The sequence below is a fragment of the Acipenser ruthenus genome, chromosome 2 (genome assembly GCF_902713425.1).
Source record: "Acipenser ruthenus chromosome 2, fAciRut3.2 maternal haplotype, whole genome shotgun sequence".
NCBI classification, from domain to species: Eukaryota; Metazoa; Chordata; class Actinopteri; order Acipenseriformes; family Acipenseridae; genus Acipenser; species Acipenser ruthenus.
In genome coordinates this window covers 107,082,426-107,099,949 of record NC_081190.1, presented here as the reverse complement: position 1 = coordinate 107,099,949, position 17,524 = coordinate 107,082,426, and the positions used below count along the sequence as shown (strand labels likewise).

At 39.3% G+C, this 17,524-nt stretch overlaps 1 protein-coding gene across 19 annotated transcripts in view; it reads left to right on the top strand.

The window, feature by feature from the left end:
• Positions 1 to 17,524, top strand: part of LOC117408504 (prominin-1-A-like) — a 107,912-nt gene that overhangs the window by 66,313 nt on the left and 24,075 nt on the right. For 11 of the 19 annotated variants that reach the window (XM_059005736.1, XM_059005823.1, XM_059005712.1 and 8 more), the window contains 6 exons: positions 1,261 to 1,466; positions 13,993 to 14,113; positions 14,249 to 14,312; positions 14,809 to 14,898; positions 15,954 to 15,977; positions 16,865 to 17,082. In XM_059005736.1, coding sequence (XP_058861719.1) covers positions 1,261 to 1,466; positions 13,993 to 14,113; positions 14,249 to 14,312; positions 14,809 to 14,898; positions 15,954 to 15,977; positions 16,865 to 17,082 — 723 coding nt within the window. The remainder of the gene's footprint in view (positions 1 to 1,260; positions 1,467 to 13,992; positions 14,114 to 14,248; positions 14,313 to 14,808; positions 14,899 to 15,953; positions 15,978 to 16,864; positions 17,083 to 17,524) is intronic. The other 8 variants (XM_059005722.1, XM_059005754.1, XM_034013525.3 and 5 more) reach the window with 1 other exon arrangement.

Below are 17,524 nucleotides of genomic sequence, written 5' to 3'. Positions count from 1 at the left end.
TGTTAATATTCGGTCCACTACTTAGTGGGGTGTTCCAGGAATTGTGAGCAGCAACTGTTGGTGCACAGCATTATTGTACTAACACTACATGTAGATAGCATAATTCAAAGTTGTTTTTTTTATCCTGCCTGATTGACTATAAAACATTACAGAAACCAGTTTTACATACAGGAAAGGAAAACATTCAAGAATGTGGAGATGTCTAATAACTATTGAAAATAAATACTGACTTACCAAGAGAATACTTTTGGTTTTGTTTTTGCTTAGAATGAAATTTTCTCTTGTTTCAATTTACCTGCAGGTTAAACATGTGTAACTTAAAGGCCCACGCTTTGCTTGAACAATGAAAGTTCTGGAAAAAGTCAAAATGTTTACACAAGTTGATATGAGGAAAAATGTTGGGTGGGTGTGGGGCATACTTTTGAATTTTTGCTTCTGTAGTTTGTACATGGGAAGACACTTAACTGCCACTTGACTATCATTTTGGTTATCCATTGAGGACATATTGAAACATGAAGCCACATTAAAGTCCACTCTCAAGCACCATGTGGTGGAGAAAAACTGTACACAAGCATTGATAATTGTGATGGCTTACACAGATTTTGACCACGAAAGGGCTCAAAATGCTATGTCAAGTATCTACAATCATCATATGTACCATTTGATATAGTATATAGCCTAGATCAGTTAGCTGGTAATTTAGTAGGCTGTAAAATGGATACAAGTAAAGATCTGAATGAGGCATAATAGTCACTACTCCATTCGTCTGAACATCTGTATCTCTGACAGATTGCAATTTCAGCTAGAAAAACAAGGACCACAGTGTCACCCATCATGAAGAGAAGTTCCAGAACACCAGTGCTGATTGGTGGAATTGCAGTCAGAAGTGTCTGGAAGGCCTTGGCTGCAGAGTATTGTTGCACCAATCAGATTACTCAATTATTCAAACACATTATGCAGGCAGTGAGAAAGTTGTGCAAACCAGAAAATGCAGGGAGTTATGTAAGATGGATTTGGACAGAAAAGGTTGCCTAACAAAGTGGCCCCACCTCATATCCTACGCTTGGTTGCAGTAAATAACACAATTTTCATAGAATGTTCATTGTTAATGTCAACCAGGGGCTAATTGAAATCACTTTTTCCATTATTTCTGTATATCTTATCAAAAAACGTGTGTGTGTATGTCTATAATATATATATAATTGTCTGCTTGCTGGAAAATGTATCGAAAGGAACTTAAGCTTTCTCTTTTAATCGCAGGCCATCTACTATGAAATCGGTTTCATTGTATGCGCTTCTCTGGGAGTGCTTTTTGTTCTGTTCATGCCTCTTGTGGGGCTTTGCTTCTGCATGTGTCGTTGCTGTGACAACTGCGGAGGGGAGATGCACCAGAGACAGAAGAAGAATGCTGACTGCCGGCGAGGCTGCTTCGTAACATTACTCTTTCTGACGTCTCTCATAATCTCGTAAGTTTTTACATGTATGGCAGTAGATGTTTTATGCTACCTTTTTATATATGTTTGACAGGTTAGCTATTTTGCGGGGGGGCGGGAGGGGTGGGGGGGAAACGGACACAAAACAGCATGCATAAACCTCACAGTAAATAGACATCCATTCCCATTGTATGGCTGATGCAGTAGCTTGCCTGGTCTAGTTTTAAAGTATTTGACTTACTATTGCTTTTAGTACTGATGCTTCACTTGTGGCCACCTTTGGTGCTATAATTCACATCTAATACATGCCATGGTCTCTCTTGAAAACTAATGTACAGTATGTGTGACATGCATGGTAAAAGCAAACAATACAAAAGAGTGATGCAGTGTGCTTGTATTACTTACAAAGTTGAATGTAACAACCAGAAAAAAAACAAATTCTTCTTTCCCGCGAAATTAGTGGACACACAACAGCGTATGCGGCGGCAGTTTCCAAAGTAAATCCTGCCCCTACCAATACAGCCAAACTGACCTCAAATTGTGGACTGCCGTTCCAGTGATGATGAGATGGTAGAGGAAGAATTTCAAACTAAATGATATGCCGTTTAGCAGGATAAGTCCAGTATATGCAGTTAATTTATTAAAGAAAATATTGTTGTTTACGGACCAGGAAAGAAACAGGAGGAATTGTACTGTCCAAAGGTATGTTTCCCATCATCTCACCGCTACCTTGTCATTCATGAATAGTGAGCTTTATTTAAACGATACAAAATTGAAATGTACATGTATTGCTTCACTCTGTGTTTGAGATTTCTTAGTTACATTTTAAATAAACTGCAATGAAAGAGGTGTTAATTTAGTAGGGCAACCCTTCATTATGCTTTTAAAAAAAATGCCTTATGTTTCTGAAAGTTTCATTTTTCCCCCGTTAACTTACAGAATTAAATATCAAGAACTGTGTTACCCCTAACAGGCACCAAATAAAATCAGGCCAAAATGTTTTGAATGTAATTTGGGATTAACATGCATTACTTGTGTGTGTGATGAAGTATTATTATTATTATTATTATTATTATTATTATTATTATTATTATTTATTTCTTGGCAGACGCCCTTATCCAGGGCGACTTACAATTGTTACAAGATATCACATTATTTTTACATACAATTACCCATTTATACAGGTGGGTTTTTACTGGAGCAATCTAGGTAAAGTACCTTGCTCAAGGGTACAGCAGCAGTGTCCACCACCTGGGATTGAACCCACAACCCTCCGGTCAAGAGTCCAGAGCCCTAACCACTACTCCACAGTATAAGATATTCATCACACAAATCATGTTGGTGGATATTCTGAAGTTTTCATCCAGATATGATGTATCATGCAATCCCAAACCATCCATCTTGATTAGTCACAGCTAGAGTTGCCTCTGCAGGAAAATGCCTCTGCTGCAAAATATTGCACACCTAGCGGTATTTTACCGTTCTAAAATTCTGCCACTGCGATACTTTTCCGCTACGGTATTTTTTCATCAATGTGAGTAGAGTGTCATAGAAATAAATGGTGAGCGACATGTGTGGCAAAATGCTGTTTTTTCCACGCTGCTCATGTGTGTCCCAGGCTTTAGACTACAATAACACATTCCGTTTTTCAGTGAACATAACTAAAGTTCCTTGTCGACACATTTTTTTTTTTATTATGCTTTTAATTGATTCACACAAAAGGTTGTTTAATATTCCTTTTTAACAGATGTTAAAAAACTGCTGCACCTGCAACTTGCTGTAATTGATCCCAGCTCCACAGCTGCTGCCTTTTCACAAGTTACTGAGTTTGGTCTGCGTGGAAATGTCTGCTATTTGTGTCACAATCTACAGCATTGTCATCAAGACAAATACTGATCAGTGAAATTAGTCTTTTTATAATATAACACATTTTCTACCAAAAGGCCCTGTTGTTACAAGCTTGAAGGTTCATACATTTTCCATTCTTCACTTCCTTTGTGAAGTGGGTTTTGAAGTTCACAGTGATTGGTTTCTCAGGGAGGCAGAGGATTGTTTGAGCATGGAAACCAACTTGGCTTCTGCCCTTAAGACTGAAAGAATGGGGCTGACTTGACAAGTTGTGCATTTACATTGGGGAACCATCACCGTAGCCAATAATTATACCTGCTCGGTGCACAAACCAAGTTCTGCTTAAGTTCGCTGCATGAACTATATATAATATATATATATATATATATATATATATATATATATATATATATATATATATATATATATATATATATAAATATATATATATATAATATATATATAAAATTTATTTATTTATTTATAGCAGTAGCTTGGGTTGATTTGTTTATTCTTCCTCATAGTGCAGCTACTAGTTTCAGATCCTGAGTGAAATCACTTTGTAAACATCCAGCTAGAAGGGGTTTGCTGACTCCACCTGTTTGCCCTATGCAGATGTGACAACAGCTGGGGCGAGTGGTCCAGTTAAAAATCATTAGACAGATTTCTATCTGGAAAACAGTGATTCAAATTGGAAGGAGGTCAAGGACAGTAACGTCTCTGACTCCCCTGTGCTTCAAAGCAGTCTGCTAAACTAGAACGATGAGAATCTTCTATCCAGTAATCTTTAAAGTCTATAATGCTTCTCTCCAGGATAATAATAACCCATAAAATTCACAGGACATGGCACATGCAGTAGCAGTTGTGAATTTTCCAATCATTTGTGTTTTCCTGTTGACATTGGTCTTGCTTATTAACATAAGCCCATCAGGCATTTGCTGGCACATATGAAAGAAAGGACCTAACTAATAAAGCTCTTTGCAAATACATGTCTTTGCACGGTATATCTGTGGGTGAGAAGCACTATTGATGCATCCAGTCACTTGGTGACCGCCACAGTCATAGTGAACAAAGGCATCTTTTAAAATACTGAAACTGCAGATTATGAATAAAAAATATGTGAAATCCTTAACCACAATCTCAAAGTTGTTCTATAAAGTGATAAATAGACATAGGAGAAACATTTATAGATATATCTTATGCTAGGGAGGAATTGAAACACCAACATTGAAAGACATAACATATTATAATGTTCTCTCTAGTATATATGAATGAGCATTGCTGTAAGCCTTCGAGCTTTGACTTACTGTAATACTTTTCTGGGCTGGTGGTGTACAATTTGTTAAAGAATATCTGAAACACTGTATGCCTGTACCCAAACCAGAATTCATCTTGATCGTATATCGAAGTTGGAGTTTATTAATGTGCTCATGGATTCAGACAGTCCTTATTTATTTTTGAAGAGGAGGAGTAGGAATGACTGAAGTAAGTGAATTTGAAAATAAGAGTAAAAAAAAAAAAGTTTTAAATTTGCCACTGGTTAAACTTTATTATTAAAATTACTTGATCACATACTGAGTATAAAGACTAATGTTTGTTTGGGGACCACATGCACAAACAGTTATAAGACCAAGCAAAACCATTGAAGAAACAAACCAGCTATATTAGAATTGGAGGGTGTGACAGGATAGCTGAGTGATGACGTCCCCAGACCAGACAGCTAACAGAGACACAACACGGGTCACAAATGTTAAAGTTTAAACAATAACAGATCTCGAGCACTTAAAACAAAAACAAAACCTAAATCGGCTGGGCAGTTGCCTTCACTGTTTCTAGTAACGTGTTCTTTACTATCTCTTTCTCTTTGTTCTCTCCTCTGCTCGTGTTCGTGTTCCACCTTCCTGAACACCCACCCCAAACACACAAATATACAGGCTATATACACGTGGCCATCTCCGCATTAACATCTAATTAATTAATTTGGAGACGGCCACATTCTGCATGGGGTTTAGTGGGATGGGGCTATAACCCCCTCCACACTGCCAAACAAAACATTGCGTTTTTAAATAAACACAAAATACATTTAAATCATACAATAACAACATCACCCATTCAAACACCAAAACAATACAGTATTTACAATACATTTACAAGCTGGGCTTTGCCCTGCCCCTTAATTATGTGCAGGGCTTTTCCACTGCCCTGCCACAGAGGGTTACATCATCACACTTAAGCATCTCATCACATTTGACTTACAAATAACAACCTAACAAAATAACATCTGGAACCACAGGAAGGTGGGACCCGAGCAAACAGGCTGCCGTTCAGAAGACAATTTCCTCTTTGGTTAATGTTTAAACTTTGAAATGTGTGCCAGTTCATAATAAATTAGGTTAGGGTTTACTATGAATGATTGTGGGATGAATCTATCTTGCATTCATGTTTAAGTTTGTATAAACACGAGTGCATGAGATTCCACAGTTATTTATGATGAATTACATTGGATATCATGTGATAGTTGGATTTTGAAGTGTAAAGTTAACTTAGAAAGTGGTGACGCAACACAGTTGATTCCCGGTCGTTGCACTGGCTAGGCTGGACCTCGCCTCCATGGTTCAGTAGATGGGAAACTTTTTTTTGTTCTGCAGGTGAAAAGAATTGATTAGCTTCACAGCAGAGGACAGAGGTTGACCATTTGTCTTCAATCCTCCTGAGCAGAGAGTGGGTTTCTGCAATGAGGTGGTATTCAAATTGGTCACTTCTAATTGCGTAGAAAACAGGGATAACATTTATTCTATAATTTTAAAAAAATTATCAAAAGGGGAAAACAAATTATAATTGATATTCAGGAACTATTTTAGACTGTCTGTGTTGTCTTCTTTCTGGTACTTTTTTTTTTTTTTAACCCTGTTTTTCTCCCAATTTTAAATAGCCAATTGTGTTTTTGGCTCAGCTCACCGCTACCACTCCCGTGCTGAATTGGGAGTGGTGAAGATGAACACACGCTGTCCTCCAAAACATGTGCCGTCAACCGACCACTTCTTTTCACTATGTATGTAGGACAACGCAGCACTGGGCAGCTTACAGGAAAGCCCGCAGGCGCCCGGCCAGTCTACAGGGGTCGCTGGTGCATGGTGAGCCGAGGACACCCTGGCCGACCTAAGAGCTTTTGCAAGTGCCCTCGTCTATAGATGTGATGTGGCAGTCCATCTTTGATGATGAGCCTGCTGCCTCTTCCGTGTCCCCCCCCCCCCCCCCAGTACACACAAATTTTCTTTTCGGTATACAATCCTCCTGGGGTCTCCCGGCTGCAGCTCTGGCTGTTTCCCGGTCAGTGGACGTGCTGTATAGCATGAATGACGAAGAGAAGCGGGGTTTGGAACAATTTCAACCAGTAGAGGTGTCTATTGCCGCACTGGTACAGGCTCCTAAACTAGCACTCCTGACCAAGGACGCAAGCTGCCCTAATAAACAGCCTCAGGTGTCTGAGGTCATTCTCAAGCGTGCTTACTCAGCCGGTACGTTCGCCACACAGCTGGGTAACTATAACAGTATACTGGTAGCTGACCAGTCCTGCTTGCTGAAGTTGCTTTCAGAAGCATTGACCCACACTACAGCAGCTGGATGAGCTGCGTTTTGGTGAATAAAAACCACAAGCCCAGGGCCCCTTTTCAGGGAGCCACCTGGAGTATTGGTGTCAGTTCACCAGACATCCGGCTGCTTGCTACTGTACAGAATGGCTATTCTCTGCAATTCAGGCGTGGTGCCCCTCCCTTTCAGGGCGTGACTCCAACATTAGTCACAGACCCGCAATACGCTGTGGTATTGCAACAATGGGCTATTTGCACGGTACACCCTCTGCACTTGAGAGAAGGGTTTTACTCCAGGTATTTCCTGGTGCCCAAGTGGGATGGCGGCCTCAGATCAATCCTCGACCTCAGACGTGTCAACCTGTCTTTGAGTTGCAAAATGTTCAAAATGTTGACTATGCAACAGCTGTTGCAGTCAATCAGGCCAGATGACTGTTTCACCACAGTGGACCTGAAGGACATTTATTTCCACATCCCCATAAGACTAGGGCACAGGAGGTACCTTCTGTGTACTGTCATTCGGCCTCTCTCTAGCTCCCCGTGCCTTTTCAAAGTGCATGGAAGCTATTCTAGTCCCATTGAGACTCGGAGGCATCAGAGTGCTCAATTACCTGGACAACTGGCTCATTTGCGCTCAGGCTCCAGCGCAGGCAGAGGCCCACACAGAACTCGTCACCGGCCACCTTCATCGGTTGGGCCTGTCAGTGAATTGTGCAACAGCCATCTCACACCTTTGCAGACAGCCTCCTATCTTAGTGCACTTGGCCTCCAGGTCCATGCTGTCCACTCTGTCGGACGACAGAGTGCAGAGAATAGCTGACTGTTTGAAGCTTTTTCAGGTCAACATAGCGCTTACAGTAGTGACGTTCCAGAGACTTCTGGGCTTGGCGGCAGCAGCTTCCCAGACCCTTCCATTAGGTCTCCTGCGCATGAGCTCTCTGCAGCCCTGGTTCAACAGCAGGGTTTTTGAGCCCGTGTTGAACTGTTGATGCCTATTGACAGTGTCTCGCCACTGTGAAGGCGCTGTCTTGGTGGACACAGCCGGTCCATCTACTCTAGGCAGTTTATCTGGCTTTGCCGAGTTTTTTTTGCAGGATGTTCAATGGGAGACAGACGGACAACACTACAGTGGTGGCTTATATCGCGTAGCATGCAAGCTTTTGCTCTGGTCACACGATCACCTCCTCTCACTGCAGGCAGTACACCTGCCAGGGTGATAAACTGGGCGGCATACCTCCTCTCAAGGTGAGCTCCCAGCGCTTCAAAATGGAGTCTTCACTCCAAGGTTGTGAGCCTCATTTGGGAGCGGTTCGAGGGACCTGAGATAGATCTATTTGCCTTCCAGGAATTTACCCATTGTCCCCTCTGGTTCTCCATAACAGGAGCCGGGGACCCACTGGCGATTTTATATGCCTGGTTGATGTCGATAGATGCAGCTGTTATATGCCTTCCAGACGCTCGCCATGCTCCTGCTGTGTCTGGAGAAAATCAGACAGGACTGGGCCAGGGTGCTACTAGTGGCCCCTTACTGGCCCAGGAGACCTGTGATTTTCAGCTCTGATGCAGCTCCTGAGCGGCCAGCCGTGGAGCTTGCCAAAACGCAGCGACCTGCGCAGTCAGGTGCGGGGAACCTTATGGCATCCCAACCCATCGAGCCTGCAGCTCTGTGTCTGGTCCCTGAGTGGCTGCATTTAAGCCGTCTAGGTCTGTCAAATAGGGTCATTGCCAGAGCAGTGTTCACGCGTTCCCAGTACTGGTACAAGTGGGGCGTCTTTCAGATGTGGTCCCTGCCTCAGGGGTTTGACCCCACGACCTGTCCCATAGCAGTTATACTGCAATTATTGCAAGACCTTGCAAAAATTGTTGCAAGTTTTAAGAGGGGAAATCCCCCTCTACATTAAAGGTCTATCTGGTAGCTATTTCAGCTTGCCATGTCAAAATTGATTCAGTCTCCCCGGGGGCTCACTTCCTAGTGGGGCAATTTTTGAAAAGAGCTCAGCGGTTTCGGAAGGATATTGTTCCTCGCTGGAAGCTTAATGTGGTGCTTGAAGCTTCCATTTGAGCCCTTGCATTCAGCTGAGCTGAAATTTGTATCGCTTAAAAAGCAGCTTTCTTCCTTGCAATCGCATCCTCTAAGCAGATGAGTGAGATTCAGGCATTTCGATTGTGAAAGCCTGCTTAATTTTTGTAGAAGCCAGGACAAAAGGTTACGCCTCGTACCAATCCTGCTTTTTTGCCGAAAACTATATCTGCATTTCATGCCAGTCAGTGGAATTGGAAACTTTCCATCCACCTCCTTTCCAGTCTGATAGGGAGCAACAGCTCCATACGCTCTGCCCACTGCGGGCACTGGCATATTATGTTGACAGGACACAGAATTGGAGGCAGTCTGAACAGTTTTTTTTGTCTGTTTTGGGGCGAAGTCCCATGGTCAAGCCCTGTGTAAGCAGAGGCTATCTAAATGGATAGCAGACACAGTCAGGAGTACCTATGAGCGAGCTAACTTGCCCCCTCCAGACAAGCTCACTCCCCATTCCACCAGGGGCATGGCAACTTTGTGGGCTTTGCTCCAGGGTGCATCTGTTACAGACATTTGCAATGCAGTGGTGTGGGCTACTCCCCATACTTCTACCAGGTTCTATAGACTGAATGTCATAAAACCACAAAACTAGAGTGTTAAGGGCAGCTTCAGGGTCGATCCTTGCAACATAAACAAAGAGGTGAGTTCTCCCTCAATTTTTTTATCCCTAGCTACTTGTTACCGGGGTTCCTAATGGTAAAGCGCTAGGTAGCCTTTGGCTTAGCCTAGTAGCATTCCAGCCGTTCTGCAATATTGCCTTGTGAAGGTTTTGGTATTCATACCCATTAGGTAATGGTTACATTTTGTACTTGATAGGGACGTTAGGTTATTATCTTAACCCTGGTTCCCTGAAACCAGAAATGTAACCATTAACCTTCAAGGTCGCTGCGTCCATGATTGCAGCAGGCTTGAAGGAAAAACGATGACGAGATATGTTTGTGCAGTCCTTATATGCCCTCGGGGGCGGGCATGACTGTGTCACAGGCTCTGACGAGCAGCTTTGATATATTATTCAGGTTCTGGGTCTTTAGGATATAAATATCCATTAGGTAATAGTTACATTTCCATTTCAGAGAACCATGGTTATAATAATAAACCAACATTCTAGTTATTAGGGGTTTGTTGCAGAAATGTCCTCGGACCTAGGATATCCAAGGCCAGATATATAATTGATTATTTTATTTGTTTTATGCAGTGTTTAGGTCTTCAAATTTGGTGTTTTGTACAGTGTTAAATCATCTTCTATGAATGATCTTGCTTTAACACAAAATAAATCTCTTCACTTTAACATTTAAAATAGAATGTTAACTGGGACAGAAGATAGCAGTTTTGAAATCATTGGAAACCGTGGTTGTGTAGAAGAAATGTAAATAAGGAGAATGCATTGTACCTTTTCTTAAGAAAGCACTCCCAAGTCAAGAAAATGTTTTTTTTTTGGGTTTTTTGGTTTTTTTTTTTTTTTTTTAGGGAATACATAACAAAGACGAATGAGTCAGGTTTCAGAGCTAGCAAGCAGTCGACTGCCAGTTATTTTCAGGACTCGCACATACTTCAGCAGGAGCCCCTCACTATAACCTGCTTTTACCTGATACAGAGGGCGAAAGGGAGCCTCAAGGTCGAGGAATTTGTCTTCCAGGATTTTCTATCTGTGTACACAGGTTGCTTATACAGAAGGTGTGCAGTGTTCTTTGGCTGTAGTTTTCTGTATAGTACAGTATTTCTGATCGTACTGGAGGTAGTTTATCCCTGGTCAGTGCTCAGATTGGAGGACTCGCAGTGTTTCAGCATTAAGAGGTTTGAAGATTGGAGTTTTGTGAACATGTTTAAGGCCCAGCATAAATAGTGTATTTCAATGAGCAAGTTTGTTAACACTAAGATTTTGGTGAAACTCAAGTAGTTGCCTCCTCAACTCCTTCAAACGAGGACCTGTAAATGAAATGTTAAAATTCAATACTGTATAAAAATCTTAGACGTTCTAAGGCTATTACTTGACTTTCACCAGATAGAACAGGAACATATGAAGCCAGCATTTACAATCCAGTTTGCTGTTTAGTTGTATGAAACACTGTAGCTGTTCTTTATTTAATGTTTTGCAGAATGGAAAGAAAGCCTCTAAACAAAGTGCACAGAGAATAGGAAGCTGATACTCCTACATACCGGAGCTTGGTTGAGAATTAGTTCTTAAACAATGAATATTAGCATAAGCCATAAGCCAGTGATGCACCTTGTGCACTGCAGTCAGCCACAGGTGTGTATTACAATTGCAGGTATTCGGTTTCTAACACAAATGGACCTACATTTTATAAACCAATTTGGCTAATATAGTCTTTTTTTTCTTTTTAAATCGGCCTTTTTTTCTTTGGCCGTAGCTGTAGGTGCACCGTATTTTCCCTTTTGATTCTGCTCTTGGACAGACAGTACAAACCGTTCTCCCTGAATGCAGCGTTGTACTGGGTCTGACGATCACTCCAGTCTTCAAAGCACCTTTGTTCAGAGGAGATTGTTTTGCTAACCCTGCTGCTGTGTGTCAACAGCAGTCAAAGAAGAAACAATGGGGTCTTCGTAAGGGAGGGGATGCAGATTGCTCCTCTTGCACGGTTCTCTTCATGAGAGATTTTTTAGCGAGGAGTTGGTACATTTCAAAGTGTTTGTCTTTCTGCAGCTGCCTATCAATTTTCTTCGGTGGATTGCTTAGTTCACTATCAGTCACACAGCAATTTCCCTACAGCGCTGCGTTACTGTGCTCGAGCAGGAGCTCTGTGAACAACTTTTAAAAACAGCATATTCTATATAATGTATTATAATTATTCAGAAGACTGATGTATACAGGTCAGTACATTCAGGAACATTGCAAACAGAAAGTTGCTTAAAATTACATGTTGGTAGTTTTTTTTTTTTTTTTTTTTTTTAATATGTGCTGTTTCCCTGCCATGGTGATTGCAGTCATTCTGAGTGTAATTATTCACAGTTTTAGTTTTTAGTTTTGTTTTGTTTAGAAGCTGCTCTTCAGTTCTAGTTGACATCCACAGACATACATAAAAAAATATATACTACAGAGAATGGGTTCCCTAGATGGCCCTGATGCTTATACTAATATAAATACATTTGTGACACTTGTTGCTAATGTCTATGGCTGACCAGTAGAAAACGAAGAGCCGCTCCTGAACTTACAGTAGATCAAATCACTGTAACATGGACTTAAAAAAAAGATTGCTTGCAATACGAACCAGAGATCTCCAGGATACAAAGTGGGACTGCCGGATAATAGTCACAAAGGCTAGAACTCTGAGAAATCTCCTGTTTGCTTCAACACAGACGTTCTAACACCCAGCTGCTCTTGCAGGTGTATCCAGGATAACCACGCTGTCAAATCCAAAGTACATTATTTGAATGGCATAATAATTAAGCAGCTGGAATGTTCAGTGGGATTGTTCATCACCATGGACAAAAGCATGATTTCATTTATTTTTCAAAAACTTCAACATTGACCACCTAATTAATGCTCCAAATACTGCATTACATTTATTTTCATTTTTGGTGCAGTAAACGTATCCGGTTTTTATATAACTAGTTTATTTCTAATCTGATGATAAGTGGTCATTTGGCACATGCTGGACACCGTTTTTTAAAGAAATAATACCAAGTATATTTATTTCCATGGCAGTTGCTGATGCCAGGCATTTTCAGTGCACATCAGCTTTGGAAACTGAGGATTATAGAATGAATTATTCATTTTCTTTTCTTTAAGATATGCCCATATCACTGATGGATAACTGCAGCACACCACAGCTATAATTTGCATAATACCCGTGCAATCCAGTATGTGGATGTGATTCACAGTCTGTGGCTCAGCAGCAACAGCAAAGTGGACTGTAACCCATCTCTTGTAATGTACTATGTGCCTAGACTATTTAAAACATTATTTTAGGCATTTCAAATCCTGAGGGGTATGCATATCCTTGCCAGCTGGAGTTTGAGGAAGAACCCCTGTGTATATCCGTCCATATGTTCGATTTTTTTTTTTGCAAGCTTTTCAGCTATATTAAATCATTGAATTGTGATGCAACTTGGCAATGGTATGCTTTAACAGAAATTTTTGAATTTATCTTACATGCTGCAGATAATCAATGACAGTCATGGTGACCAAAATTGTTATGTCAAATTTCTGGTTTGTGTTTGGACTTATCTGTGGTTAGGGTATTCTGTATGAAGGAAACCACTGGATGAAACTTGATGGATAAACATTTCTCGTAGATTTTTCTAAACAAAGATGTCCTGAGATGAGTGGAACACCCTGGAGGTTGTTTTCTTTCTGCACCGAAGGCTAAACTATGGAAGGATTTAGTAAACGGATTGAAACCTATGAATTACATTTTAACGTTCGATTTGAGCATGATTGTTGGGCACTGCAGTAATCTGTAATGTTTTGGTGGCGGTTATTTAAACCGTGTGAGAAACTGATACATGCAGTCTTTATTTCTTTAGTTTAATAGCTGCTCTTCTGTACTGTTTTACGTGGATTAATGTTATGCTTTAATAGTTTTTAAAGCACAGCAGTACAGTGCCATCTAGTGGAGCTAATGCATTACTTTCTTGCAAGTAGTTTTAAGGCATCTTTTTGTAATAAAAAAAATAAATAAATAGAGAGAGATTTTTAAAGTGTGGCACTTATTTAATCTGATCATATAGTGATGTAAAGGTAATCTGTATCTGTAATCTGTTTTTACTCCTAATGTACTTTATGATCACATAAAGTAGTAGATTTTGTTTTGGGTGAAAAGCTATGGGGATCATTTGTTATATGTAGGTGATTCATCTAACCAGTGATTGCAATAAGCAGATTTCATTGTACTCCTGACAAAATCCAATATTACATTTTCTATGGCATTAGTTGATTTCTAGCTGCTAAAAAGTATGTTTGAATTTGTGTTTTGTAGAATATGTGTGCTCGATAATGAGTACAGACTGCATACATGCACATTTCCTTAATTTGTTTTGCAAAGAAATCTGTTAAAGGGTTTTTCCTAACTTGTCTTCCCAGAGCCGGTGTTCTGTGCGCGTACTCAGCCAATCAAAATCTATCAACCCAGCTGAAGGGAGTCCGGAAGCTTGGCAATAGCAATTTCAGGGATCTGAAAACCTTTGTAAACGACACTCCAGCGGTAAGGACACAAGCTGAAATACTGCACTGTTTGTGCGCATTGGCTTTGGATGTGTTTGTTTCACAACTCTGATTTTGATGTGGAGTAAATGTTCTGATTTATTTCTTTATTTACATCAATGTATTTTTATTCCAGCAAATCGAGTATCTGGCTAACCAGTACAACACTGCCAAGAACAAGGTCATTTCTGACCTAGATAGTAAGTACAATAGAAAACTAGCATTGTTCTTATGACCTACTGTAAATGGTCATTCCTGCTTCTAAACATGGTCATCCCTTTAAGCATTTTGTGCATGTGCAATTGATCCCAACCGGTCATAATGAAAACATAACATTGAATAGAGGCTTTAATGTTGAAGAACAAAGAGTATGATAACCTAATCTTTAGGCTTAGGTCAGTGAATCAACCAGAACAATATCTGGTGATATCATCTTGATAAAAGCATGCCTGCCTTTCAGGCAGTTCAATGAATCTGAATGTATTACTGTTGCAGAGAGATGTTCAGTGGCTAAAGACAATTAAAAAGCATATATGTAAAGGTTATAGTATATTTTCTTTTTTTGTGGTTCTTTTGACTTATTTGGACATCCATACAGTATATACAAGTGCACTGTTTGTGATGCAGTCCTAGTCTGCAGTGCTTTGTGATGTTTCTTGCACCACATTCTGATGTGTTTTCTTGTTCTTGTTAAAGATATAGGTCCTTTGCTTGGCAGTAGGATTCATGCACAGTTGGGAAAAGAAGTTCTTCCTGCACTAGATGGGGTTCTAGGTTTGGCTGGAGGTACAGTGTGATATTCCTATTCATTTCTGTATCTCATTGTGTGTTTATTTATTTATTGAACATATTTAACTGGGGGAAGCACTCTTAAGATGTACAGTGTTATTTCACATGACACGTGATGCAGTAAAGTTGGTGTTCTGCATTTCATTTCTCCTTCCATCTTCTCATTTCATATTGTATTTTTATTTATTTATCTAAACTTTTTGTTTTTTAATTACATTTTGGATTTTACATTTCCCTCAACATTCAGAAACAGAGTACTGTACATTTGTTATACTACCCTTTCCAAATTTTTTCCTTTAAAAAAAAAAAAAAAAAAGATAAAAAACAGCTATTAGAATTAACGTAGGTGTATTTATCCATAATGTTTAAATGTTCTTGTATTTAGCCCCTGTAGTTTTAACCTACTATTTACCAATGTCCCCTTAGTATCCCTTTTATTTGGACTTGCTTCAGTAACCTCTTGAATTCCTGTTAGTATTTTGTCAAGTTTTCTTAAATATATATTATAAAAATCTCTTCACAAAGTTTCTCCTCTTACATCTCCTTTTAAAAGGGATACACAAAATTTTAATATGAACCCTGTAATATATACTTTAAAACTCCCCCAGTGTTACGGACTGATTGTAGTACCATTCAAATAGTCATATTAAAACATATATCTATTGTTGCCCACCCTAATTCCTAAATACATATAAATAAATTAATTCATAAATGCATTAAAAAAAAAAAAAAAAAGAAAAGAAAAAAAAACAACCCATTCATCATCTCCCCAAATCATACAACTAGCCAGGGTCGAATTTCATTCAAATATTAAAAGTAGTCTAAATAAGCAAGATAAAGATTCACAATTAACAATATATACATTGTTCACATTGTTGTATATTCAAGCCATAAACAACAACAACAACATAATAATAATAATAATAATAATAATAATAATAATAATAATAATAATAGAGACCCTTTTTTATACTTATTTTCTTGTTCTTTCTAAATTATTATTTATCATCAACTCCTCTGCTTCATCTTTTTCTTTCCCTTTTGGCTTGAAGTCAAAGTGGAAAGGTCTATCAAAGGTAACAGTGGTTAAAACGTAACAAGTGCTGTGACGTGTGTATCCTGTGTTCTTTTGCGTGTTGTGTTTCGTTTTGTCACTGTTCTTGCCTAAAATGGCCACTGTTGGTTCCATAGCAGTTTTGTTTTTTAATTCTTTCAATGACTTTTAGACATACCAAAACCCACCACCATAGTTCCACTGTAATTCACAATATTAAGGCTAAACATTTTAAACTATTTTAGTTTTTAGCCATTTCTTTAAAAAATGTGCTTATTGCTGTCGTTTCGAAAAAAAAAAAAAACCTTCATATATATTAATGGTGTGAAATATTCACAGGAATTCAAGGAGTTAAATCTTACCCTATGGTTACATTTTAAATTGTGGTGTTGACATTTTATGCAGTATTTGTATTAAATAATGATACACTGCTTTCATCATTTTACTTTTGAAAGGCCACTGTAAGGGCGTCAGCGCCATCATTTAAATGTAATCCTAGAGTTAGTGTGTTCTTATTGAACCTGTATATGTGTGGTTTATTGTGGAAAATTGAGATGTAGGCATGGTAATTATTAAATTGACTGCTGCAGTTCTTGTTTCATGTTTTTTGTATTTACTGTAATATTAATTTTATATCATTTAATAAAACTCAGTGACATTTATTACAAGTTTAACAGAGACTGTGTAAGATGCTTAAGTGCTTGAACAATAACAAAAGAATATACAAAAATAAGAATGTCCATGATTGCATTCTTCTGTATTTTGCAATGACTATTTCTTTTTTTTTTTTTTAATTAAAGATTGAAATGTGGTGGGTTTTTGTACAGCTAGAACCCTGTTTTGGATTGTGACTGATTTGATTTTCCAGAAGTAAAACTAATACTCTTAAACCCCTCCCCATGTGTGCAGCCATGAGAGAAACAAAAGAAGCTTTGGAGAATGTGAGTGTCTCGCTGGAGGTGTTGCAGGAAGCAACCGACAGTCTGCAGGTGAACCTGATCAACGAGCAAGCGAGGCTGAGCAACACACTTAATGACCCAGCCTGCTCCTCGCCAGGGGTCTCCACCACCTGCAGTGACATCAGAAGAACACTGAGTCAGCTCAGCATCAACGCAAACTTCAGCACGGTAAGAGGAAATAACGTTTACACAGGCTGGGAATCGTCATCCTATAGTGTCAATATGGTCTAATTGTCGTGAAGTTCAATTAACATTCAGACAGAGAGGCTTACTTATTGGTTTTAAACTTGAAGCAATGCTTAAATATGAAACAGTGCTGTTTCCATTTGAATCATGCTGTATCGCTCTTTTTGAACCCCATTTGATCTCTGCCAAAAATGTACATCAAAGCAGTGTGGAAGTAGGTTAATGCCAGTCATGCTCAAAGGCTGTGGAGATGAACAATATATTGTATGAAAAGATATTTAGCTTTTTTTTCATACAGAATTAAATGTGTCCCCTAATTCTGTTTTTACAGCATGAATGTAATTGTGCTATTAAAATTGCAGAGGGCAGAATTTGAAAAATAAGGGAGAAGTGTCACCCTGTATAAATTATAAATCCTTAAGGA